The 26886-nt window shown below is 45.7% G+C and overlaps 2 protein-coding genes across 2 annotated transcripts in view; both read right to left on the reverse strand.

Moving 5' to 3' along the window:
* The window catches only part of vsig10l2 (V-set and immunoglobulin domain containing 10 like 2), a 64957-nt gene extending 54697 nt beyond the window's left edge, over positions 1-10260 (reverse strand). The window contains exons 1-4 of the mRNA XM_078426625.1: positions 10134-10260; positions 5684-5688; positions 2743-2886; positions 798-882 (exon numbers count right to left, since the gene is read on the reverse strand). Of these exons, the coding sequence (XP_078282751.1) occupies positions 798-882; positions 2743-2886; positions 5684-5688; positions 10134-10260 (361 nt within the window). The remainder of the gene's footprint in view (positions 1-797; positions 883-2742; positions 2887-5683; positions 5689-10133) is intronic.
* A 6869-nt stretch (positions 10261-17129) lies between these two features.
* LOC144608733 (putative G-protein coupled receptor 139) lies at positions 17130-26579 on the reverse strand. The gene is made up of 2 exons (XM_078426762.1): positions 26483-26579; positions 17130-18025 (listed from the first exon to the last, which is right to left on the reverse strand). The coding sequence occupies exons 1-2, from the start codon at positions 26577-26579 to the stop codon at positions 17130-17132; spliced, it is 993 nt and encodes a 330-aa protein (XP_078282888.1).
* Positions 26580-26886: the final 307 nt, after the last annotated feature.

The raw sequence follows: 26886 nt of genomic DNA on the forward strand, positions 1-26886 counted from the left end.
CCTCATTGGAGATCCTCAGTCTATCTTAATTAGACTTTACTGGACTTTACCTTGCACTAAACGGTATTCCCTTTATCCTGTCTCTGTACACTGTGGACAGCTTGATTGTAATCAAGTATAGTCTTTTCACCGACTGCATTGCACAGTACAAAAATACTTTTCACTCTACGTCAACACGCGTGACAATAATAATATACTAAACGTTTTGTTTGAAACGCGGTCAGATATGCCGAGCCGAACATCCTCCTGCAACAGTACTTCATTGTCCAGATTGAAACCAACCATAGACAGGCACAAATTGCTGGAGTAACTCAGCGGGTCAGGCAGCGTCTCTGGAGAAAAGGAGTAGGTGACGTTTTGGGTCAAGATATTCCTTCAGACACTCAGGTCCCGACCCGAAGCCTTACCGATTCCTTCTCTCCAGAGATGCTGCCTGACCCATTGAGTTACTCCAGCATTTTGTGTCCATCTTCGGTGTAAACCAGCATCTGCAGTTCCTTCCTACACATTTTGAAACCAACCAGTCCAATTGTAAAGTATTGTGCAGGAAGGAACTGCAGGTGCTGGTTTAAACCGAAGATAGACACCAAAGGCTGGAGTAACTCAGCGGGTCAGGCAGCATCTCTGGAGAGAAGGAATGGGTGACGTTTCGCGTGCTGTCCCGGCTGAGTCACTCCAGCTTTTTGTGTCTATCTTCAATTGTAAAGTACTGCTCGTTGACATTAAAACACAATTCGCAAGTGTAGACTAAACTTATGCGGTGTTAGAAACAGACAGGTTACACTTCCAGTTCTTACCGAGAGCCAATGGAGGCAGAATCCAGAGAAACTTGAACAGAATTTGAGAATTCCAAGTCAATCCATCACCCATTTCGGGACCATGCTGCAGAGGAGGGCACAGGATATGCGGAGAACACCCCTCTGACCAGCGTGACGTCAGAACAAGCTGTCCTGGGATGAGTTCCTCAGTCCTTTCAGAGGGATTTCCAGCCACGCTGCTTTCATGGGAAGACTGGTATAATCACAGCGAGATGCCTGGACTGCCGTCGTGTGCAGGAATGGCCCCGAGGAACAAGAGGCACTGACCAGGTCTCAAATTAACCCTGAATTATTTATTTCATCTTCCTTGATAAACTCCTCTCAAGTTTACTAATCTGCTTTATGTTCTATCTATTATGCAGAAGTAAACATCTCTCCTTCCCAGCCACTTGTCTGATTACCTTACTCAATTTAAATAATAACCAAAGGAAACTTTTTATTTAGGATTTGCTCAAATTGCAGAAATCACTCCTTTTTGCGTTGATACCTGAGAATAAGAGACAGAAATCTAACTAATGAATAAAGTGACTTTTATTTATAACTTAAAGTTATAAATTATAGTCGTCATTCCTTAGGCAAAGGGTGATTTGCCTCTACCAGTTTTGTAGGTTCTGAGGTGACCCCTGAGGTCAATGTGGGAACCATAGAAAGGGGCAGGGGATGGCTGAAGGGGGGATGGGTGGGCAGTTGTTGAAATGTTATGCCATTTCAGAATTTACCCAGTTTAGGTCTTCTGTGTGCTTCTGATGCATGGGCTTGAGGTTTAGTTTAGTTTAGTTTAGTTTAGAGAAACGAAACTAAACAAAACTAAACTGAACCCCAAGTCCCATGCATCAGAAGCACGCAGAAGACCTATATAAATTCTGAAATGGCATAACATCTCAACAACTGCCCAACTAAACCAACCTCAAGTTCGGCCCACCGGGTCCGCGCCGACCAGTGATCCCCGCACATTAACACTATCCTACACCCACTAGGGACATTTTTTTTTACATTTACCAAGCCAATTTACCTACAAACCTGTACGTCTTTGGAGTGTGGGAGGAAACCGAAGATCTCTGAGAAAACCCACGCGGGTCACGGGGAGAACGTACAAACACCGAACAGACAGCCCCCGTAGTCGGGATCGAACCCGGGGCTCCGGCGCTGCATTCGCTGTAAAGCAGCAACTCTACCGCTGCTGCCCTCAACATCATTCTATTTGCTCCTTCTTTACTTTGTTGGACTGGGAGGTCATGTTGCAGTTATACTGGGAGGTCATGCCACACTAATGTAAGTTGTTGGTGAGGCCATATTTAGAGTATTTAGTTCCGTTCTGGGTACCATGTTATAGACAAGATGTTGTCAAGTGGGAAAGTGTACAGAGAAGGTTTACGAGGACGTTGCCAGGACTAGAGGGTCTGATATATAGGGAGAGGTTAAGCAGGCTGGGACTCTATTCCTTGGAGCGCAGGAGGATGAGGGGTGATCTTATAGAGGTGTATAAAAGCATGAGAGAAAAAGATCAGATAGACGCATAGAGTCTTTTGCCCAGAGTAGGGGAATCAAGAACCAGAGAACATAGGTTTAAGGTGAAAGGGAAAAGATTTAATAGGAATCTGAGGGGTAACCGTTTTCCACAAAGAGACGACACACAAAACTAGATGCCAGAGGAGGTCGTTGAGGCAGAGACTATCACAAAATTTAAGAAAGAATTAGACAGGATAGGACAGGTTTAGAGGGATATGGGCCAAACGCTGGCCGGTGGGACTATTGTAGCTGGGACATGTTGATCGGTGTGGGCAAGTTGAGCCGAAGGGTGTGTTTCCACACTCCATGACTATGACTCTATGACCATGGGCCAAGGATTCCCTGGGGTCAGTGAACACATTACATTTCCTTGAAGAGGCTTTTAGCTCATCCTCGAACCTTTGCCTCAGTTTGCCTGGTAATCCCTTCTCTCGACAAGGCTCCAGGCTTGCCTCTTTATTTCAGGGGTCTGTTGTTGGCCGGCCAAGCAGAGCGTGAACAGGGTCTGGTTGCAGAGAATGTCGCACTGGGAGTAGTCACTGACGCTGGCTCGATGGTCCTGCCAGCCAACAAGTACACAGTATCAGGAAGCATGTTATCCAGGGATTCAAGTACATTATATTCAATATTAAAATAAATCGATAAAAGAAAGAAAGTGACCAGCAGACAAAAAAACTTGTTTAAGTTGAGAACAGGAAACATAGGCTAGTGAAACATAGGGTGTTTAATGGATTAGAATTAGTTTACAGTGGATTCTAACAAGGGGTAGTAATAGGAGCATTTGGGTTGTGAATGTAGGAAAATAACTGCAGATGCTGGTACAAATCGAAGGTATCACAAAATGCTGGAGTAACTCAGCAGGCCAGGCAGCCTCAAGGAGAGGGAATGGGTGACGTTTCGGGTCAGACTGAAGAAGGGTCTCGACCCGAAACGTCACCCATTCCTTCTCTCCTAGATGCTGCCTGACCTGCTGAGTTACTCCAGCATTTTTTGATACCTTGGGTTATGAATAGTTCTGAATAGGGTTATGAATAGTTCTCTGGAACAGAATCCTGTGGTATCTTGGGAACTTTCGGCAGAGACTAAGGAATTACAGACAGATTGGAAGGATGGTAGATTACATTTAAATGTGAACAAATGTGATGTTCTAAATTGAGAAGAGACAACCTAAACTAAAGTGGGTTCAAATTCAACGAGATCTGGGGGTACTGGGGGTACATATACATATAATATTGAAAATGGAGAAAGTTTGAGAAAGTAGGATCCTGGTTTTATAAATGGAGGTGTAGGTTACAAGAGCAAAGAAGTCACGACAAACATTTGTAAAATAACACTTTGATTATAACTGCAATATTGTGTCTATTTCTGGGTGTCACAGACAAAAATTATGGAGAGGGTGTGGACAGGATTTACTAAAATGATGACACAAGGAACTGCAGATATTGGGGTCTTGGAGGAACTCAGTGGGTCTGCCAGCATTGGGCGACACTGTGGCTCAGAGATGCTCCCTTACAGCACCAGAGACCCTGGTTTGATCCTGACTACACGTTCTGTCTCTGTGACTGCGTGGGTTTTCCCCGGGTGCTCTGGTTTCCTCCCACACTCCAAAGACGTACAGGCTTTGTAAATTGTCCCTAGTGTGTAGGATAGTGCTAGTGTACGTGGATCGCTGATCGGCGCGGACTCGGTGGGCAGAGGGCTTGTTTCCACGCTGTATCTAACCTAAACGAAGCATCGGTAGAGGGAATGAACAGGGAATATTTCAGATCAGGGCCCCCCTTCAGACCGAATTCCTTCAGCGCCCTCTGTTTTATTAATATGATTGTGGGGATAAATAACTTCAGTATGGTGGATGCAAGGCTTCTTCTCTTTGGAACGGAGGAGGTTGTTGGAGACCATGGAGAGCTTAGACAAGATGGCTAGAGAGAAACCGATCCCATTGCTGTATGTTACACAGGATGGAATCGGGCCCAACTCAACCATGCTGACCAAGATGTTTAACCCATTTGCCTCTTAGTCCTATAAACAAGATCCTTGGAACAAAGAATGATAGTGACTGCAAAAGAAACAAAATAACATATGGAGAAACATTTATATGTGGAGCATTATAAGGTCTCGACTCACTGTGAGCAAAGGTTTAGTTTAGTTTAGTTTGGAGATACATTGGGGAAATAGGCCCTTCGGCCCACTGATTCTGTGCCGACCAGCAATCTTCGCAGATTAACACTATCTTACACATACTAGGGACAATTTGTCATTATATCAAGCCAATTCACCTACAAACCTGTATGTCTTTGGAGTGTGGGAGGAAACCGGAGCACCCAGAGAAAATCCATACAGGTCACAGGGAGAACATACAAACTCCATACAGACAAGCGCCCCTAGTCAGGATCGAACCCAGGCTCTGGTACTTTCAGCCAGCAACTCTACCGCTGCGCCACCGTGCCACTCCTCAAGAGTTTCAGGGGCAGAATTAGGTCATTTGGCCCATCAAGTTTGCTCCGCCATTCAAGCATGGCTGATCTATCTTTCCCTCTCAACCCCATTCTCTTCATAGTAGTGAAAGTAGGTTCAATTACAACCTCTGAAGGGTAACTGGATTGTAAAGGAAAGAATGAGCAAGGTGAGGGAGTGGGGCTAGGCGGACTGATCTTGCACAGAACCAGTATAGATTAGATGGGCTGAACAACCTTCATCCACGCTGGAAACATTCGACAATCCTTTGAGGTCCTGGAAACTAGGGTGGAGAAGGGTTCTGACTAATAAGGACAATATTTACAATGAAATTCCAGTAATAACCCTCTGCGAGATACTCAAGACCCAATGAATAGGTAGTCTTCATCAGCAAGAAACCCAAGCTCTTCAGTGACTTCAGCCAGCCACTGATCACCATGACTACGCTCCCTTGAGACATATAGGCTTACAGAGTATTGTACAGACCACACAAGCTGATCACCAGAGTCACGGCAGACTTCAATTAAGTGACCACCTTCAGTTCAATTGGATTTTGTTCCAAATTCTTGTAAAGTACCGTGAGAAAATAACATTTTACAATTATACTCCTTTCTTTCTCTTCGGTTTGTTAACAAACTGCAATTTCACATGGCGGGCGAAGTGAAACCTCAGATCTATTAGAAGGCTGAAGCAAATAGTAATAAATCATTCAGCTCGATTCTCAAGTATCAAGCCTGATCCTAACTTTCCAGCTTATTAACATCCAGGGACATCGCAAAGTTCCACCGTAAACAAGCACGGAGCCACGTTGAATGATGGCGCCAAGATCCACCATTGAGGTCATTATTAAGCTCTGAGAGTTAACTGAATAATAGATGACATCCTGCTCATTTTCAGCTTACCGGACCTAAAGGAAGTATTGACCACAGAGCGGTTTATGCGCCAATACACACAATGTGTCATGAATTCAAATGTAGATTGGTGAATATAATAGATGGGTGAATATAATTTCCCTTATTTTAAGTAAAATGTTGATTTCTCAAATTTTAAGCAAATGTTGATTTCTCTCATTTTAAGTAAATATTAATTTCTCTCATTTTAAGTAAATATTAATTGATCTAATTGTAAGTAAATATTAATTTCTCTAATTTTAAGTAAATATTGATTTCTCTAATTTTAAGTAAATATTGATTTCTCTAATTTTAAGTAAATATTGATTTCTCTCATTTTAAGTAAATATTCATTTATCTAATTGTAAGCAAATATTAATTTATCTAATTTTAAGTAAATATTAATTTCTCTCATTTTAAGTAAATATTAATTTATCTAATTGTAAGTAAATATTAATTTCTCTAATTTTAAGTAAATGTTGATTTCTCTAATTTTAAGTAAATATTGATTTCTCAAATTTTAAGTAAATATTGATTTCTCTAATTTTAAGTAAATGTTGATATCTCTAATTTTAAGTAAATATTAATTTCTCTAATTTTAAGTAAATGTTGATTTCCCTAATTTTAAGTAAATGTTGATTTCTCTAATTTTAAGTAAATATTAATTTCTCTAATTTTAAGTAAATGTTGATTTCTCTAATTTTAAGTAAATATTAATTTCTCTAATTTCAAGTCAATATGAATTTCTTTAATTTTAAGTAAATGTTGATTTCTCTAATTTTAAGTAAATGTTGATTTCTCTGATTTTAAGTAAATATTGAGTTCTCTAATTTTAAGTAAATATTGATTCCTCTCATTTAAGTAATCCTTGAATTCCCTCTCTCTCCAACCCTCCCCCACCTAGTCATCCTACTAGTTTCACTGTCGTCTTGCTTAATTTCAGTTCATACCCACTTGATTTCACCTCTTCCACAGCCAACAATGGACCATTCCTTGATCATCCTTGCTGGCCTTTATTAGCTCTTTTCATACCTTTCATTCTTTTGTTTCTTGTACCTTTTCATATCTCTAGTTTCTCTTTCCCCTGACTCTCAGTCTGAAGAACGGTCTTGAGCCGAAATGTCACCTATTCCTTTTCTCCAGGGACTGCCTGACCCGCTGAGTTCTTCCAGCATTTTGTGTCCATCTTCAGTTGCAAACCAAACATGGAGGGTGGGATAGCTTAGTTTAGTTTAGAGATACAGCGCAGAAACAGGCCCTTCGGCCCACCGAATCCGCGCCGACAAGCTATCTCCGCACACTAACCCTATCCTACACACACGAGGGACAATATAAAATTATACCAAGCCAATTAAACTACAACCCTGTACATCTTTGGAGTGTGGGTGGAAATCGGAGATCCCGGAGAATACACACCCAGGTCACGGGGAGAACGTACGAACTCCGTACAGACAGCACCCGTAGTCAGGATCGAACCTGGATCTCTGGCGCCGTGAGGCAGCAACTCTACCGCTGCGCCATCGTGCCGCCCATGTTGGATGTCAAAGGTGTAAATTGATCCTCAGGCCGTTTGAAGAAGGTTTGCGATGGGGGAAAGGACAATGGGCTTCAGACTATTAGTCGGCAGCCTTAGAACTTCCAGCATTCCTGCTCTGTCTTGCAGTGTCTCCAGTAAAACTAGGTCAACTTGAGCATCTGCCCAGGGCCTCTAGTGTCCAGCTGAAAACACCTACATAAGGACATAAGATGCAAGCTGTCCATGCAGCCCCCTGAGAACACGACCAAGACCATGACTATTGTGATTTTTGGCCGTAATTCCATTGTCCCATCCAATCCCTTATATATCTTTTGAGTTCCCCTATTTATCTTGGCAATTTCCGAAATTGTCTAGGATTGGCAACTCTCTGGGAGAAGAGAATGCTCCTCATTTCAGTCTTACATGGATCACCCCTTACCCTGAGATGGTGTCCCTGGGTTCAGACTACCCACCTGGGGAAAGATTCACACAGCATCTATCTACTTTGTTAAATATCCTCAACGCCCAGCCAGTGTTATAATGATATCACCTCTCTGACTTCTAAACTTCACATTGTAAAAGCTCATTCTTTTAATAAGTAATCTTAATAAATAATTTAATTAATAGACAAATAGATAAATAAATGACCAGTTTATCATCGAGGTGAGGCGGGGCCAGTGGTGAGGTGAGGCGGGGCCAGTGGTGAGGTGAGGCGGGGCCAGTGGTGAGGTGAGGCGGGGGCCAGCAGCGAGGGAAGGCTGGGCAAGCGGCGAGGGGAGGTGGGGCCAGAGGCGAGGTGAGGCGGGACCAGCGGCGAGGTGAGGCGGGGCCAGCGGCGAGGTGAGGCGGGGCCAGAGGTGAGGTGAGGCGGGACCAGCGGCGGGGTGAGGCGGGGCCAGTGGTGAGGTGAGGCGGGGCCAGTGGTGAGGTGAGGCGGGGGCCAGCAGCGAGGGGAGGCGGGGCCAGAGGCGAGGTGAGGCAGGGCCAGTGGTGAGGTGAGGCGGGGCCAGTGGTGAGGTGAGGCGGGGGCCAGCGGCGAGGGGAGGCGGGGCCAGCGGCAAGGGAAGGCTGGGCCAGCAGCGAGGGGAGGCGGGGCCAGAGGCGAGGTGAGGCGGGGCCAGCGGCGAGGTGAGGCGGGGCCAGCGACGAGGTGAGGCAGGGCCAGCAGCGAGGTGAGGTGGGGCCAGTGGCGAGGGGAGACGGGGCCAGCGGTGAGGTGAGGCGGGGCCAGCGGTGAGGTGAGGCGGGGCCAGCGACGAGGTGAGGCGGGGCCAGCAGCGAGGTGAGGCGGGGCCAGTGGCGAGGGGAGACGGGGCCAGCGGTCTAGCAGTCCAGCGGTCCAGCGGTCGCTTCCCTTGCTCCCCCATTAGCTACGCCACTGGGTTTTAGTCCAGTGACGTAAATACCATGTGACTGTACCAGTTCTAAACCACCAGAAAGCATAGATTTAGCACGCAATGTGTGAGCAATTTTAGGAAAAGATAACCTCAAACCCATAATTCTCCATCACTAGAGTTTTCCACATATCTAACGCATGTCATTATTGTAAATTAATTGATAAAAATATTGATCAGCCAACGATCAGCCCTTTATCACTGTTACACATTACTGTCCAGGTGAGTTATAGAGACAGAGTCATGGAATCACACAGCGCGGAAACAGGCCCTTCGGCCCAACACATCCATGCTGGCCAAGATGCCCCATCCAAGCTGGTCCTATATGCTCGCATTTGGCACATATCCCTCTAAACCTTAGACACAAAAATGCTGGAGTAACACAGCAGGTCAGGCAGCATCTCTGGAGAGAAGGAATGGGTGACGTTTCGAATCGCGATCCTTCTTCAGACTCTGAAACCTTTCTCCCTGTGATCCTCTCCATGACAACCGGCGATTGAAAGTAAACTACTGAAATGAAACTGAGTTTGTTTTTTTGTGGAACAGAATGTAATGCTTGAAGCTGTTAACCAGACTCCCCATCATGAATTATTTGGTAAGCCTTGTCGTGAGATGATAAGGTGCTTTAAATATTCAACCCTTTCATTCTTGCTTTGACAACAGGGGAGGAATGTTGCCTTCACAAACCAGGAGATTAACCTGAGACGATGATGTGATCCAGGGCTTTAAAACATGATGGTGTAGAAGCAATTAAGTTAATTTAAACCATGATTATGGTCCAGGAGGAATGGAGTAGGGGGTGTGACTGGTCTTACATGGCTCTGGCAATCAGACGTTTCCACTTTGAGCAGTGAACTCCGACTGAACATATATCCGATGATAATTACCCACGGATGTTGATCACGGTGATGTGTGTGGATCATCTTTCTCTTTGTCATTTCGAGGGCAGAGTGACTGAATGACTGAGTGACTGAGCATCTAAAAGAGATGTCAAAGATAGACTGGAGTAACTCAACGGGTCAGGCAGCACCTCTGGAGAAACAGGATGGGTGACATTCCGGGTCAGGTCCCTTCTTCAGACTGAAAGCAGGGGTTGGTGGGGGAGGGGGGGTCCCTATCCGAAACACCACCCATCCTTTTACTCCAGAGACGCTGCCTGACCCGCTGAGTTACTCCAGCACTTTGTGTCTACCTTTGGCATAAACCAGCATCTGCAGTTCTTCGTTTGGAGTGCGTGATAAGATATCATGAGTTGTTGGAGGCCGTGCTTTGACGAACTTGAATGAGTGGGGATGGATGCAGACAATACATGTCTGAGAAAGGGCTGTGTTCAACAAGGAAATATCCCTTGGTGTTCTCAAAATTCCATGGCAATCACTCTTCTTAGTAACAAATGTATAATGGGAAGGAATTGTGACCATGGTGCCTCACTGTATTGTTCCTGTTATCACGAATACTTGTTAGCGATGGATACAGTGTGGATACAGTGTGTGTTGTGGTATCCACACTGTATCCATCGCTACCAAGTATTCATGATAACAGGAAGCAATACCTCGAGTCACCATGGTCACAATTTCAAAAAGAAAGCCTCGGACAATCAGACCACCCTTTGCCACCTCAGCGTTTGAAATCACGCCGAAGTTTCCTCTCTTCTGTTCATCCCCCGGACTGCAGTGCATCGTCCAGAAGGCTCAAACTCAGGGAAGAGAGGCTGGAGAAATCTACGGAAGACACACACATGGCAATCGATCCCTCTGAGAAATTCCCACCAGATTCCCACCAACCGTGGATAACCTGGCGCTGTCTCAACAGACTGCGGACAGGCACGGGGAGGAGCAAATCGAACAATATGAAGTGGGGATACACTGAAGAAAATGCATCAGACTGCGAATGCAGACGGGGCCTCCAGACAATGGAACATCCCCTGAGCTGTGACATTCTGCATGACACTTACACTCCAAAGGATCTTGCAGAGGCCAACCACGTGGCACTAAAATTTGTAAGAAAATAACTGCAGGTGCTGGTACAAATCGAAGGCATTTATTCACAAAATGCTGGAGTAACTCAGCAGGACACGCAGCATCTCAGGAGAGAAGGAATGGGTGATGTTTCGGGTCGAGACCCTTCTTCAGACCCTAAAGTCTGCTCGTTATTGGCAAACAGCTGTGTGATAACACGAATATATAAATAAATCATGACTACTGAAGGCACAAGTTCTAGTTGATGGAGACGGGGAAGAGGGGGACATAGTTTAGTGGCGGGGGGCACCAGTTAGATGGATTACTCCATATCTGCTTGGGAGTCACCACAGGTCCATCGTGCAGATGAAGGGCGACTACTTGCTCACAGTCTTGGCTTGACGCTTGGATCAGTGGTGAGATCAACCACTGGTCACAGTATGACCGACCTCCACAAACTCCTGTGGCGCGGTGGTGAAATGACTCGGCCAATTTTGATTCACCCAAGATGTTTGGATGTGACGGCAGTTTTAAAATCAAGGCAATTGTCCGGATCATCTGTTAGAAACATAGAAAATAGGTGCAGGAGTAGGCCATTCGGCCCTTCAAGCCTGCGTCGCCATTCAATATGATCATGGCTGATCATCCAACTCAGTATCCCGTACCTGCCTTCTCTCCATACCCCCTGATCCCTTTAGCCACAAGGGCCACATCTAACTCCCTCTTAAATATAGCCAATGAACTGGCCTCAACTACCTTCTGTGGCAGAGAATTCCACAGATTCACCACTCTGTGTGAAGAAAAACTTTCTCATCTCGGTCTTAAAAGACTTCCCCCTTATCCTTAAACTGTGACCCCTTGTTCTGGACTTCCCCAACATCGGGAACAATCTTCCTGCATCTAGCCTCTCCAACCCCTTAAGAATTTTGTAAGTTTCTATAAGATCCCCCCTCAATCATCTAAATTCCAGCGAATTTAGCACAGTGTCACCAGCCCGTTATCAGCTGTGTTCTGGATGCTATCCCTGATGTGCTGGAGGTTCCTTCAATCTCAGAGGGGGTGCAAGTGGAACTGTAAGGGGCCGGCCCAGTGGTGTTGCTGCCCTACCGTGCCTGAGACCCCGACTACGGTCGCTGTCTGTACGGAGTCTGCACGTTCTCCCCGTGGCCGCGCGGGCTTTCTCCGGGTGCTCCGGTTTCCTCCCACACTCCAAAGACGTGCAGGTTTGCAGGTTCATCGACTTGGGTAACGTTTGTAAACTGTCCCTAATGTGTAGGATTGTGCTCGTGTGCGGGGATCGCTGGTCGGTGCGGACTTAGTGGGCCGAAGGGCCTGTTTCCACGCTGTGACTCTAACCGAAACTAAACTAAACATGCTCTGGATATAAACCAGGAGAGAGTATTGTTTTATCATAGATATTTGTCAGATACAGATGTCCATCATGTGCTGAAGAGACAGGGATGAATTTAGACCCTTCATGATATATCACTCGATCTCAGCATCTGAATGAAACTTAAGAGGTCATTAGACAATAGCAAACACACACAACATTGTTCAGAGCTCAAAACCAGATTTATAAAGGAGCAGAGGCCTGATATGCTTGATGTGATGGGCTTGTGTACTGAATCATTCACACGGTAGATAAGAATTTGTTACAGTACATATTGAGTTTCTAATCCTAACTCCCACCTGCTGAAAGATTCTAAGATGGAAGCATCAATAATTGAGCCACTTGTTTTACATTACTGACATGCTGGTCCACTCCCACAGTGAAGCAAAATGGTTTTATCCTGTAAGTTGTAAAAGCTTGCTGCCTTGCTCTCCCCACATGTCCACAGGTACTGACAGAGCTTGGCAAGGCAGGGAGAAACCAGACTGGAGAGGATCTGTGGTCAAAGGTAGACATAAAATGCTGGAGTAACTCAGCAGGTCAGGCAGCATCTCGGGAGGGAAGGAATGGGTGACATTTCGGGTCGAGACCCTTCTTCAGACTGAAATCTCGAACCGAAAACGTCACCAATTCCTTCTCTCCAGAGATGCTGCCTGACCCGCTGAGTTACTCCAGCATTTTTGTGTCTACCTTCGATTTAAACCAGCATCTGCAGTTTTTTTCCGACACAGGCTCTGTGTCACAGACACAGCTGAGAACGTAAGAACACAAGAGAGAGAAGCAAGAGTTAGCCACTTGAGATCTCGTTTAGTTTAGTTTAGTTTAGTTTAGTTTAGTTTAGTTTAGTTTAGTTTAGTTTAGTTTAGTTGAGTTGAGTTGAGAGATACAATGCGGAAGCAGGCCCTTCGGCCCACAGAGTCTGTGCTGACCAGCGATCCCCGCACACTAACACTATCCCACATATTAGGGGACAATTTACAATTCTATCGCAGACAATTAACCATGAGCATATACATCTTAAACCAGCATCTGCAGTTCCTTCCCACACAAAAGAAATGTGGCAAATCTGAAACAAAACCAAAAAACTGCTGGAAAACCTCAGCCGTTCACGCATCACCTGTGGAGCAAGACGTGGAGTTAGTGTTTCAGATGACCGTGATGCAGAGTGGTACAGCTGATCCAGCTGCCACCTCACAGTGCCAGAGACCCCGGTTTTATCCTAACCTCGGGTGCTGTCTGTGTGTGGAGTTTGCACCATCTCCTTGTGACCGCGTGGGATTCCTCCGGGTGCTCCGATTTCCTCCCACATCCCAAAGACGTGTGGGTGGGTAGGTTTATTGGATTGTGTAAATTGTCCCTGGTGTGTAGGAGCGTGGTGGAATATTCAGGGAGTTACGTAGAACATCAGCAGAACTGCAAAGGAACACCATGTCTGTGCTGATTCAAACTGCACACTCTGCTCACACATAGCCTTTTCTTCAGTCTGAAGAAGGGTCTCGACCCGAAACGTCACCCATTCCTTCTCTCCTGAGATGCTGCCTGACCTGCTGAGTTACTCCAGCATTTTGTGAATAAATATCCTTTTCCTTAAGGGGGAATTCTTAAGGGGTTGGAGAGGCTAGATGCGGGAAGATTGTTCCCGGTGTTGGGGAAGTCCAGAACCAGGGGTCACAGCTTAAGGATAAGGGGGAAGTCTTTTAGGACCGAGATGAGAAAACATTTCTTCACACAGAGAGTGGTGAGTCTGTGGAATTCTCTGCCACAGAAGGTAGTTGAGGCCAGTTCATTCGCTATATTTATGAGGGAGTTAGATGTGGCCCTTGTGGCTAAAGGGATCAGGGGGTATGGAGAGAAGGCAGGTACAGGTTACTGAGCTGGATGATCAGCCATGATCATATTGAATGGCGGTGCTGGCTCGAAGGGCCGAATGGCCTACTCCTGCACCTATTTTCTATGTTTCTATGTTTCTATGTTTCTATGTTTCTTCACTACCTCCTCCAGTGCCTGTCCAAATGCATCTTAAACATTACTATCGCAATTGCATCCACTGTTTCCCCAAGGCAGTGTGTTCCAGGAACCTAACACTCTGTAAAGACCTTGCACGTAAATCTCCTTTAAATGTTTCCGTTTCTGAAAGCTATGCCCTCTATTATTTGGAATTTCCACGCTGCGAAAAGACTATCACTATCTATTCTCCTCATAATTTTATGCATTTCTCTCAGGTCACCCCTCAGCCTCCGATGCTCCAGAGAACACAATCAAATTTGCCTGACCTCTCCTTTTAGCTAAAACTGTGTGGTTAATGGGGTTGACACCAGGTTCGGCAGTGACTACACCCACACTCGCAGTAGGGTGAACTCACACGTTATGTGTTACTAGACCAAGTTGGGCCCAAACCTCTCATGCATTGGTGTAGCACCCTCTCCTCCCCCTCCCCTCTCCCCCTTCTCCCCTCCTCTCTCCTTCTCCTCCCCCTCCCTCCCTCTTCCCTCCTCCCTCCCCCTCCCCCACTCCCCCTCCCATCCTCCCTCTCTCTCCCTCCTTCCCCTCCCCCTTGAGAATCGAGAACCAAGGGTCATTTTTTAAGGAGGGCGCCCATTAAAGACAGAGATGAGGCACCTTTTTCCTCTTAGACGGTCACCAGTCTTTAGAGCTTGCACCCTAAAAGGATAGAGAAGTAGTCTTTAGTGCGTGTAGGAAAGTGTTAGTATGCGGATCGGACTCGGGTAGGCCGAAGGGCCTGTTTTCGTGCTGTGTCACTAAAGCCTCACTTGTCCAGCTGTTTAACTACTCCCCCTCCCCTCCCCCCCCCCCCCCCCACGCCATCAGTCTGAAGAAGGGTCCCAACCCAAAATGAGTCTGTCTCTTCTGTCCGCTGATGCTGCCTGACCCATTGAGTTCCTCCAGCCTTTTGTACTTTGTTTGTTCACGAATATCACAGATCAGTAACTGGTCCAAGATAAGACCGAGTGATTCCAACGCTCACTGCTTTTATTTCAGATTTCGACATCTTCTCTGAAGTTCAGTTTCCAGATCTGGATAGCTCGTTGACCCAAGTTCCTGGAGGACTTTGTAACTAAAGTAAAGCAAATAAAGACTGGACGGTTATCTCAGATGTGTGCATGTGTTTGGCTTTAATATTAAAGGAGGGGTGTTACATTTGTGACATACAATATTGGGCGTGCATCTCTTTAAGAGGTATGCCATAAGACCCTTTATTGCAACAATGATCAGAGGGAAGATTCCTAAAAGGCTCTCTCTCCCTCGTTAGAAACTATCAGCTGGTGGTGGTACAGACACAATGATAATTGACCAAAAAAATTATTCAAAGCAGTGGAGTGACTAACAGAGTATCATTGCACAAATACCAATAGAAGCATTGCTTGTCTACTTCTCTGACCTCCTGCAGTGAAACGGACAAATTGTGTTCTTATGAGACAATGGTGTCTGATTACTGTGAGGAGGTTACATGAAAACAGTTTTTTTTTGTCCTCTATACTGTTTAAATCACAGACAGCTTTTTCTTCTGCTTGTCAATTTCCAAAGTAACTTTTAAGTGGTTCTCAAGTTCACAATAAAAATCATATTATAAACAATTCGGTCCACATAATATAAATAACGTTCCCTAATGCATCACTCGAGTTATATCCAATATGTTTTATAGAAACATGCACGATACGAGACGATAGAACTTCATTTATCCCAGGAGGGAAATTGATCTACCAACAGTCATTGAGAACACAAAATACATGAGACTTGTATGAGGGCAGAACCATCTGTACAATGAAATAGGTGACCCATTCACCTCGTACCCCTCCTAACCCTCTGTATCTGTATTACAAAACCATCAGCTGAATAGATCGGGTGAATGCAATGTGAGTCATTTGCCCTGAGTAGGGGAATCAAGCACCATAGGTTCAAGGAGAGAGGGGAAAGATTTAATAGGAATCTGAGGGGCAACGTTTTCACACAGAGTGGTGAGTACATAGAATGAGCTAACAGAGGAGGTATTTATGGCAGGCATTATAACAACAGTTAAAAGACATTTGGACGGGTACATGGAGAGGAAAGGTTTAGAGGGATATGGGCCAAACATGGGCAGGTGGGACTAGCATAGATGGGGCATATTGGTCGGCCAGGGCTAGATGGGCCGAAGGGCCTTTTTCTGTGCTGCATGACTATAACTCTAACTAATCTGATCTTTACAACATGAGCATTTTGGTTAGCATGGGCAAGTTGGGCCGAAGGGCCTGTCTTCATGCTGTATGATTCTACAGCTCCATGATTTTAAGTGGTTCTCCAGTTCCCGATCAAAATTGCATTATAATCAATGCAGCACCTCCTAATACAAATAAAGTTCCCTAATACATCACATCTTCAATACAATTCTTGGTTTGAAAATAAGCATTGAGGCAGAACATCCTGTGTAATAACGAGTTGGCCCATTCAACCACTCCCCACCCTAACCTGTGTGTGTGTGTGCGTGCGTGCGTGCATGCGTGCGTACGTGCGTGTGTGTGTGTGTGTGCGCGCGTGTGTGTGCGTGCGTGCGTGCGTGCGTGCGTGTATGTGTGTGCGTGCGCGTGTGTGTGTGCGCGTGTGTGTGTGTGCGTGCGTGCGTGTGTGTGTGTGTGTGTGTGTGTGTGTACCTGTGTGTGTGTGTGCGCGTGTATGTGTGTGCGCGCGTGTGTGTGTGTGTGCCTGTGTGTGTATGTATGTGTGCGCGCGTGTGTGTGTGTGTGTGTGTGTGTGTGTGTGTGTGTGTGTGTGTGTGTGTGTGTAAGCCAAAACCTTCAGGAAAGTAATGGTCAGATAGAATACGAGATGAGATGAAGTTTCACCACTGGAAACTCTTCATTCGTTCTCATCACGGCCGCAGCTCAAGCAGCTGTGCACAGCGGCACAGCTAGTAGTGCTCTAGCCTCATCTCGTCAGAGTCCTTGGTTCGACCCAGACCTCAGGTACTGTCTGTGCGGAGTTTGCAGATTCTCCCTATGACCACATGACTTTCCTCTGATTTCCTCCCACATCCCAAAGACGTGCGGGTTTGTAGGTCAATAGGCCCTCGGTAAAACTGCCCCTCATGTGTGGGGAGTGGATGTGAAAGTGCGATAACATTGAGCTAGTGTGAACGGGTGATAGATGATTGGCGTAGACCCGGTGAGCTGAAGGGCCTGTTTCCATTGCAGTCACCCTAAGCTTAATGAATTTTGCAACACCAGTTAGGAGGGCATTTCAGCATATTCTGCAAATGCTCTCTGAACTTAGACTGGGTCAATGCGTAGATAAAGGTGTTTGTGCAGCAGCTCAACAGCTGAAGCATGAAGCCAATCTCCTGAACAAAGTTGGGTGGAGTTTGAGAAGTGTACTGAAAATACCACACTCGGTTCCACAAGCAGTGCACTGCAAGGGTTGCCCACAACAGAATGAAATTCCCTGAGATGAAGAACAGCAAAATGATGGACTTCCTTCGGTTCTCCATCTCTGGGTCTCTGGAGTTTGCCAAACTAGTGTGACTCCGGAGCCGACTCCTGGCCTTGCTGACTACGGTGATGTGCCTGACCGTTAAAATATTGAGCAGCAAAATCATGACAAACGCCATCCCTGGGGTAAGAATGTAATGCAACATTTCAATGGCCCCCCAAACCTGTGAGAATAGAACATCGTGATCCACAGTACAAAACCAAGGGTTGTTCAAAAGCCAGTACTGCCCGCTGAGCATGAAATACCAGCTGATGTTCTTCAGGCAGCTCAGCGCGGTCACCGTTGCCAGGACGACGGACGCCATCTTGGCCGTGCAGAGCTTGGTCCTCAGCTTCCGACAGCAAATGCTCACAAACCGGTCGAAGGTGAAGGTGACGGTGAACCAGACGGAACAGTCGGTGGCGGCAAAGAGGACGACGGCGTGAATGTTGCACACGTGCAGCGACTCCACAAACAGGAACTGGTCCCAGTAAACGATCGGGATTTGCCTCAGGATCAGGTCGGTGACGATCAGCAGGAGATCCGCCGCTGCCATGGCAACCAGGTAGCGAGTGACGTTTCTGGACAGACCACACTTTCGCCGAGAAAATATTATAATGGTCATTATGTTGGCTGTGAGAGTGGGGAACAAACAGGGAAATACTACATCAGGCCACAGGTATGTTTATCAGTTTGGTTTAGTATTATAGAAACATAGAAACATAGAAAATAGGTGCAGGAGTAGGCCATTCGGCCCTTCGAGCCTGCACCGCCATTCAATATGATCATGGCTGATCATCCAGCTCAGTAACCTGTACCTGCCTTCTCTCCATACCCCCCTGATCCCTTTAGCCATAAGGGCCACATCTAACTCCCTCTTAAATATAGCCAATGAACTGGCCTCAACTACCTTCTGTGGCAGAGAATTCCACAGACTCACCACTCTCTGTGTGAAGAAATGTTTTCTCATCTCGGTCCTAAAAGACTTCCCCCTTATCCTTAAGCTGTGACCCCTGGTTCTGGACTTCCCCAACATCGGGAACAATCGGGCATAGATTCAAAAACTCACACAGCTAAGACTTACAGGTATGTAGGTTATTTGGCTTGGTACGGGTGTAAATTGTCCCTTGTGTGTGTAGGATAGTGTTAACGTGCGGGGATCGCTGGTCGGCGCGGACTCGGTGGGCCAAAGGGCCTGTTTCCGCGTTTTATCTCGAAACTAAACTAACCAACAAACAAGTCCTTCCAACCTGCCATGTCGACCAAGATGTCCGTCTAACCTAGTCCCATTTGCCTGCATTTGACACGCATGCTTCTAAACCTTTCAAGGTATCACAAAATGCTGGAGTCTGAAGAAGGGTCTCGACCCAAAACGTCACCCATTCCCTCTCTCCTTGATGCTGCCTGACCTGCTGAGTTACTCCAACATTTTGTGATACCTTCGATTTGTACCAGCATCTGCACTTATTTTCCTACACTTCTAAACCTTTCAAATCAATCTACCTGTTCAAATGCCATTTTGATGTTGTTATTGTACCTGTCTAAATGATTTTCCCTGGCAGTTCATTCCCACTACGTACCACTCTGTGGGTGAAAAAGTTACTCCTCGGGTTCCTATCCAATCTTCCCTTCTCACCTGAAACATATGCCCTCCAGTTCACGATTCCTCAACCCTGGGAATGTGTGCATTCACCCAATCTCTGCTTCTCACAATTTTACACACCTCTATAAGATTTCCCCTCAGTCTCCCACTCTCCAAAGGATAGTCTCCCCCAGCCTCTCCCTGGAATTCTGTCCCTCGAGTCCTGGGAACATCCTCATGAATCTTCTCTGCACTCTTTCCAGCTTAATTGCTCTTTCTTATAGCAGGATGACCAAAACTGCACACAATACCCCAATTGCTGCTTCACACACAACGTCTCGTACAATCGCAACATAATATCCCAACTTCTATACTGTACGCCCTTACTGATGAAGGCCAACATGCCAAAAGTCTTCTTCATCACTCTGTCTCCCTGTGATGCCACCTTGTACTTATACTCCTACATCCCTCTGTTCTGTAATACTCCCCAGGGCCCTACCATTCACTGTGAAAGTCCTACCCTATCTAGATTTGATTTCCTAAAATGCAACATCTCACTCTTATCCAAATTAAACTGGTATATTTTAAGATATCCAGCACCTCCTGTATTGTAAAGTGGACTATCCCCAAGACGTCTCCAAACTCCCAAATCTTCATGTCTTTCTCCTCTGTAAAAAAGAGGCAAAATATCCATTGAGGACCACAGCCATCTCCTGCGGCTCCTCACATAGATGTCCACTTTGGTCTCTGAGGGACCCTATTCTCTCCTTAATTGCAGCTTTTCTCTGAATATACCTACAAAAGCTTTGGATTCTCCTTCATCCTCTCTGCCAATGTTGTATGTCCCCTTTATACTCACCTGATTTCCTTCATAAATATACTCTTGCATCCTCTATACTCATCCAGGGATTAACTGGCATGTGCCTTGACCCATGCCTCCTTTTCTCTGACCAGAGACTGTATATCTCTTGCAATCCAAGGTTGTCCACTCCTGATGGTCTTGCCCCTCACTCTAAAGGGGAACAGGCAGAGCTGGACCTCACGCAATCTCACTTTTTAAAGCCTCCAGATTTCAACATGGGCTTTTACCCTCAAATATTCTACTCCGATCATTTGTTTGCAAGCTCCTCCCGTCTAATACCATAAAAATCCATCCGACACCAATTTAAAGCTTGGATATTTAGAACTGGGATATTTAGAACTCGGATATTTAGAACTCGGATATTTAGAACTCGGATATTTAGAACTCGGATATTTAGAACTCGGATATTTAGAACTCGGATATTTAGAACTCGGATATTTAGAACTCGGATATTTAGAACTCGGATATTTAGAACTCGGATATTTAGAACTCGGATATTTAGAACTCGGATATTTAGAACTCGGATATTTAGAACTCGGATATTTAGAACTCGGATATTTAGAACTCGGATATTTAGAACTCGGATATTTAGAACTCGGATATTTAGAACTCGGATATTTAGAACTCGGATATTTAGAACTCGGATATTTAGAACTCGGATATTTAGAACTCGGATATTTAGAACTCGGATATTTAGAACTGGGATATTTAGAACTGGGATATTTAGAACTGGGATATTTAGAACTCGGATATTTAGAACTCGGATATTTAGAACTCGGATATTTAGAACTCGGATATTTAGAACTCGGATATTTAGAACTCGGATATTTAGAACTTGGATATTTAGAACTGGGATATTTAGAACTCGGATATTTAGAACTCGGATATTTAGAACTCGGATATTTAGAACAACTTAGAACTTGTGGACAGTTCTGCTTTGCCATAAATGTTTAAAAACTAATAGAAATGTGGCCACCGTCCCAAAATGCTCTCCCACTGACACCACAAGTGTGTAGTGATATTAGCAGGTTTTGTTACTGCAATAAAATTGTCATTTGTCTTATCCATTCACAGGAATCCCGTCAGCTTCCCTCATCATTGTTGAACTGAGATGGTGGTGGATCCAAGGTCACACTACCGTCCGTAGGTCAGGACATACGCGATCCAGATGGGATTTTACAGCAATCCAGTGGATTTGTGGCCACCTCCACTGACTAAAATCTTTATTTTTTGATCAATTAATTGCTGCCTCAGCTGCTGTGTTGGGATCTGAACCCATATCTCCTGGATTAATGGAGGCACAAGGAAACTACTGCAGACGCTGGGATCTTGAGGAAAAGACAAAGTATTGGAGAAACCCGGTGACTCACGCAGCATCTGTGGAGGAAATGGACAGACAATGGATATCAGTCCACGTGCTCGAGTGAAAAACAAGTCTAGGTAATGAGAGAGACTAGTGCCAGGAACCCCAGCGTTGAATTTCTCTTTTGACATGATGCAAGCTGAAAATCATGTCAGTGTAGTTTCTTCATAAAAACAGCCTGTAGTCGAATAACATCCGTTACTGTGCAATCAAATTTCTAGGCATCCAACTTCACTATCGCAGTTTAAAATCATACCTAATAAAACCATTGCTACCTATTTTTCACCAGAGAACAAGAGGTGGCATTGTGGTGGGGGAATGGGAGGGTGAGATTTGAAGCATCTTTGCATCTCTTTACATCTATCTGTACACTAAAACTCTCGTTTGTTTGTTTGTTTGTTTGTTTGTTTGTTCCTGAATTACAGCCAAAATGGTACATGATAGCCACGAGGCCCACCTCACTCACCGTCGTCCCTTTGGTGATAATGGAAGAAGTTTCATTGAAATCGGTGTTATATTTTTAAAATTATTCACATTTTAAAGTTTAAATCTATCTCCTAGGGAGGGAGGGAGGGAGGGAGGGAGGGAGGGAGGGAGGGAGGGAGGGAGGGAGGGAGGGAGGGAGGGAGGGGTGGAGGGGGGTGGAGGGAGGGGGTGAGGGAGGGAGGATATGGGACTTTGAGGGGGATGGAGTGGGGAGGGGAGGAGGGAAGGAGGGAGGGGGGAGGGGAGGGGGTGGGGGGGTGGGGGGAGGGGAGGGGGTGGGGGGGTGGGGGGAGGGGAGGAGGGAGGGAGGATGGGAGGAGGGGCGGGGAGGGGAGGAGGAGAGGGGAGGGGGAGGGGAGAGGGGTAGAGGGGAGGGGGGGAGGAGAGGGTGCTGCACCAATGCAGGAGAGGTTTGGGCCCAACGTGTCCACTTGGTCTAGTAATCTCTAAAAAGATTGCAATCTCTTTGTATTGCAACAAGGGTGGCACGTTGGCACAGCGGTAGAGTTGCTGTCTTACATCGCCAAGACCCTCGTTCCATCCTGACTACGGGTGCTGTCTGTACGGGGTTTGTACGCTCTCCCCATAACCTGCGTGGGTTTTCTCCGAGATCCTTGATTTCGCCTTGCTCATTCCAAGGACGTTAATGGGCTTGGTAGAAATGCAGGTTGTCCCCAGAGTGTGTATGATAGCATTAGTGTGTGGGGATCGCTGGTCCCACCCCCCCTGACATCAGTCTGAAGAAGGGTCTCGACCCTGAAACGTCACCCATTCCTTCTCTCCAGAGACGCTGCCTGTCCCGCTGAGTTACTCCAGCATTTTGTGATACCTTCGATTTGTACCAGCATCTGCAGTTAGCTTCCATGCAAGCAAAACATATCACATGAGTTCACCCTACTGTGAGTGTCAGTGTGGTCAATGCTGAACACGGAGTGTAGGAAGGAACTACAGATGCTGGTTTAAACTGAAGATAGATGGTGAAGGGAGGCACAGTGGAGTGGCGGTAGATTTGCTGCCTTGCAGTGCCCGAGACACGGGTTCGATCCTGACTACGGGTGCTGTCTGTACGGAGTTTGTATGTTCTCCCTGTGACTGTGTGGGTTTTCTCTGTGATCTTTGGTTTCTTCCCACACTCCAAAGATTTAAAGGTATGTAGGTTAATTGGCTTGGTGTATGTATATGCAAATTGTCCCTTGTGTGTGTGTAGGATAGTCTTAATGCATGGAGATTGCAGGTCAGTGGAGACTCAGGGGGCTGAAGGGTGTGTTTCTGTCCTGTATCTCGATACTAAAAATAGACACAAAAAGCTGGAGTTACTCAGTGCGTCAGACATCATCTGTGGAGAAAAGGAGAAGGTGATGTTTTGGGTCGAAATTCTTCTTCAGAACCTGGCGTTGTCCCTCACGCTACACATGCCTCACTGTAGTGTGGCCCTGGCAGGACTAAATGAGGATCAGGGAGCAGGTGATTGTTGAGTGCATGTGGTTACCACAGGTAGACTGGTCCAAACTTCAGAACTCCCATCATCTGTTAGTGTATGAACTTTGGTGGTTCGGACCAGAATGCTGCCTGGATCAGTGCTTCTTAAACTGGTGAATTGGTCTCCCAATTGTGAATGAAACTAGAGGGGTGCATGAAGGGTGAATGACTTAATATATAGAAACTTATACACAAGGGAGAATAAGATGAAAATGACCAAAAACACATAAGAACATTTAGTTGAGGGTGAATGAAATTTTGTGATAAAGACTCAAGGGCGAATGAGTTTAAGAAGCACTGGGAAAGTTTCAGCTACAAGGAGAGGTTGGATAGACTTGGTTTCTCTGGACTAATGGAGGTTGAGGGGAGACTTGATAGAAGTATATAACATTATGAGGCGTAGATAGGGTAGACAGTCAGAGCCTTTTTCACAGGGTGGAACTGTCCGACACCGGAGGCCACGGCTATAAGGTGAGAGGGAGGGGAACGTTTAATGGAGATGTGTGGGGCAAGTTGTTTACAGAGAGAGTGGTGAGGGCCTGGATCACTGCCAGGAGTGGTGGTGGAGGCAGATACAAAGAGTGGTGTTTAAGAGGCTTTTAGATAGACACATGCAAGTGCAGGGAATAGAGGCATATGGATCATGTACAGGCAGATGAGATCAATATAACTTGGTAATCATGTTTAGCACAAACATTGCGGGCAGAAGGGCCTGTCCCTGTGCTGTACGTTCTTTATGTTCTGAGTGGCATATTTCCTTGAATACTCCAACACAGTTTTTTAATTTACATTTGGGTTATGATGTTAAACAGTAGTATAATACATTTTCCAGCAAACCCAGCAGCTTTCAAGTGCGTACTGGAAGCAGAACCCAGTGAGATAGAAACCTTACCCTCAGGAATCAGCTTGTACACCTCCTGCCCTCGTCTCTATTTTTTCTGTGCCCCTCCTCGGTTGCACACATCTCTCCCACCCCCAGTCACCCTGTGCTCCTCACCCATCCCCCTAAGCTCCACTCCCACCCTCGCCACCTATTTCCTGTTTATCCCCTCTTCTTCCCCCCCTTACTTCCACCCCATTCCTTTTCTCTCCATGTCTGCCACAGTTTTGTCTCCTTTTCATCGCTAGCCTTTGTCACCTACTCCACCCATCTGCGACTCAACCCCCCTCACCTGTATCCACCTATCACTTGCCAGATGTTGTCCTGTCTCCACATCTGTTTTCCAGTTATCTTCCCCTACTCCATCAGTCTGAAAAAGGGTATCGTCCCAAAAATGCCACCTGCCCATTTAGTGGTGCAGCAGTAGAGTTGCTGCCTTACAGCGCCAGAGACCCGGGTTCGATCCTGACCTCGGGTGCTGTCTGCGTGGAGTTTGCACGTTCTCCCTATGACCACGTGGATTTCCTTTGGGTGCTCCGGTTTCCTCCCACATCCCAAAAACATGCAGGTTTGTCGGTTAATTGGTCTCTGTAAACTGTAAAAATACTTTGACCAAATGAAACAAGAAGGCGAAAGTTCAAGAATCAAAAGGGGTTTCGATTAATTACATGATTTTGAAAACTGTAAATAAATAGGGTGACATTTGGTGCTTATGTCACAGATCATTAAGGGTAGAGAGCAGGTCGCTGAGTTGTTTGAAAAAAGTTATAGAAGTGTGAAAACTCACACCTCCAGATTCAGGGACAGTTTTTTTCCCAGCTGTTATCAGGTGACTGAATCATCCTACCATAACCAGAGAGCAGTACTGAACTGCCTCAGTGGAGACCCTCGGACTGTCTATCATCGGGATTTACAGGCTTTATCTTGCACTAAATGTTATTCCCTTTATCATGTATCTGTACTCTGTGAATGGCTTGATTATAATCATGTGTTGTCTTCCCACTGACTGGTTAGCACGCACAAAAGCTTTTCACTGTACCTCGGTACACGTGACAATAAACTGAACTAAAGGAAAGAGATTATGGTTGAATTTTATAAATCACGTTTAGCTTTTGATTGGAATCTTTTGAATATTTAGTGAACCTTGCTCTTCAGGATATCTACAAAGAATGGAGACACTATGCTGGAGGTGTTTTTTACCAGTTTGTTATTGGGCTATGGGGCTTTACATGAGGTGATGGCACCGGCACTGCGCTCAGAGCAGGGAAGATTTAAAACAAAGCTACTGAAGGACTTTTGAGTATATTGAGGTATTGGTAGAGAGAAAGTATAACCTTCTGATGAGTGAGACAGTAACTAGAGATCAAAAATTAATTAGCATTAAAATACTATATATATTTATTGTCATTGTACAGGGGTACAACGAGATTGGGTAAAAATCAATGGCAAATGTTCAAGAGAACACACTTAGAATCGCAAGGATATGAAACACTATCGGAAAAGATGATGTGAACTGATTCTATAACGCATTTAAAAAAGGGAATCAGGCACACCATTAAGTTGAAGGACTCTACAGGAGGATTGTGGACAAAACTGAGATACTGAACCAGGCACAAAGCGAATCATTGGGTTGTTTAAATTAATACTGACAAGCTAATTAATTTATTGCATCGTATGGGAGGCGCATTCCCAATCTCGTTGTACCCCTGTACAATGACAATAAAGATATATTGTATTGTATTGTATTGTATTGTATTGTATTGTATTGTATAAGAGTCCCTTATAGCCCGGTGGGGGCTCAGGACTTTCATTGCCCTGCGTGGCTCGGCCGCAGCACTTTCCATTGCCCGGTGGGGGCTCAGGCCCCTCATCAGCCTGCTCAGCTCGGCCCTGGGACTTTCCATCGCCCGGTGGGGGCTTCAAAAAGTTGGGAGCCTCGATCACCTCATGGCACCACGGGAGAAGAATGAGGAGGAGATAAGACTTTGCCTTCCATCACAGTGAGGGTATGCCTAGAGCAATCACTGTGATGGCTGTTTTGTGTAAAAAATTATATCTGTGTGTCTTGTGCTTTTTAATGTCTACTGCCGGACCCTGACGTGAGAGGACGCTGGCGTTGAGTATTCGCCGCTTTTCCGTCAGGATAGTTTGTCTGTTTGTTTCTATGTTAATTGTTTTTGTAAAGCGCTTTGAGCATGTGATAAGGCGCTATATAAAATAAATGGATTATTATTATTATTATAGCACATAGGACTAAAAACAGTTAAATAGGGTTTGCAGATGTAATAGACACACAAGAGACTGCAGACACTATTTGTAACAGAATCAATATCGGGATGCAGAGTTTTACAGAAGACAGAGGAAGGAGAGAGAGGGAAACAGGAGCAATTAACTACAATAAGACACGTGGGATTAACGTTGTGTTCCATGAGACTTACCAGGACCCCCCACAATGATGAGGATGGGGTAGTAGATTTTCTGCACCTCATAGAGGGTGGTTAATATCTGGTACTGCAACTGGTTCCAGTCAACCATTCTCATTTCCTCTGACGGTGCTGCTAATCCTTGTCAGGGCTGGAGACTCTGCTCTCCCTCGACCTGGGGGTTTACAAGCAGTCGGCGTCGCCTTTTCAACAGGAGGGAATTCTCCAGCGGCACAATTAGGATCTTTGGGGAACTAAGTTAATTGCAGGCACTGTGGCCAATGGCAAGAACACGTTTTACTCCAGATACATTGGCCTTAAAGGGGCCAGGCTGGGCTGCAATTATAATGGCAATTTATTTTCATCTTCACAAAGACTGTCCAAATGTGTACGAAGGAACTGCAGATGCTGGTTCGAAC

Source organism: Rhinoraja longicauda, chromosome 32, assembly GCF_053455715.1.
Source record: "Rhinoraja longicauda isolate Sanriku21f chromosome 32, sRhiLon1.1, whole genome shotgun sequence".
Classification (NCBI taxonomy): domain Eukaryota; kingdom Metazoa; phylum Chordata; class Chondrichthyes; order Rajiformes; family Arhynchobatidae; genus Rhinoraja; species Rhinoraja longicauda.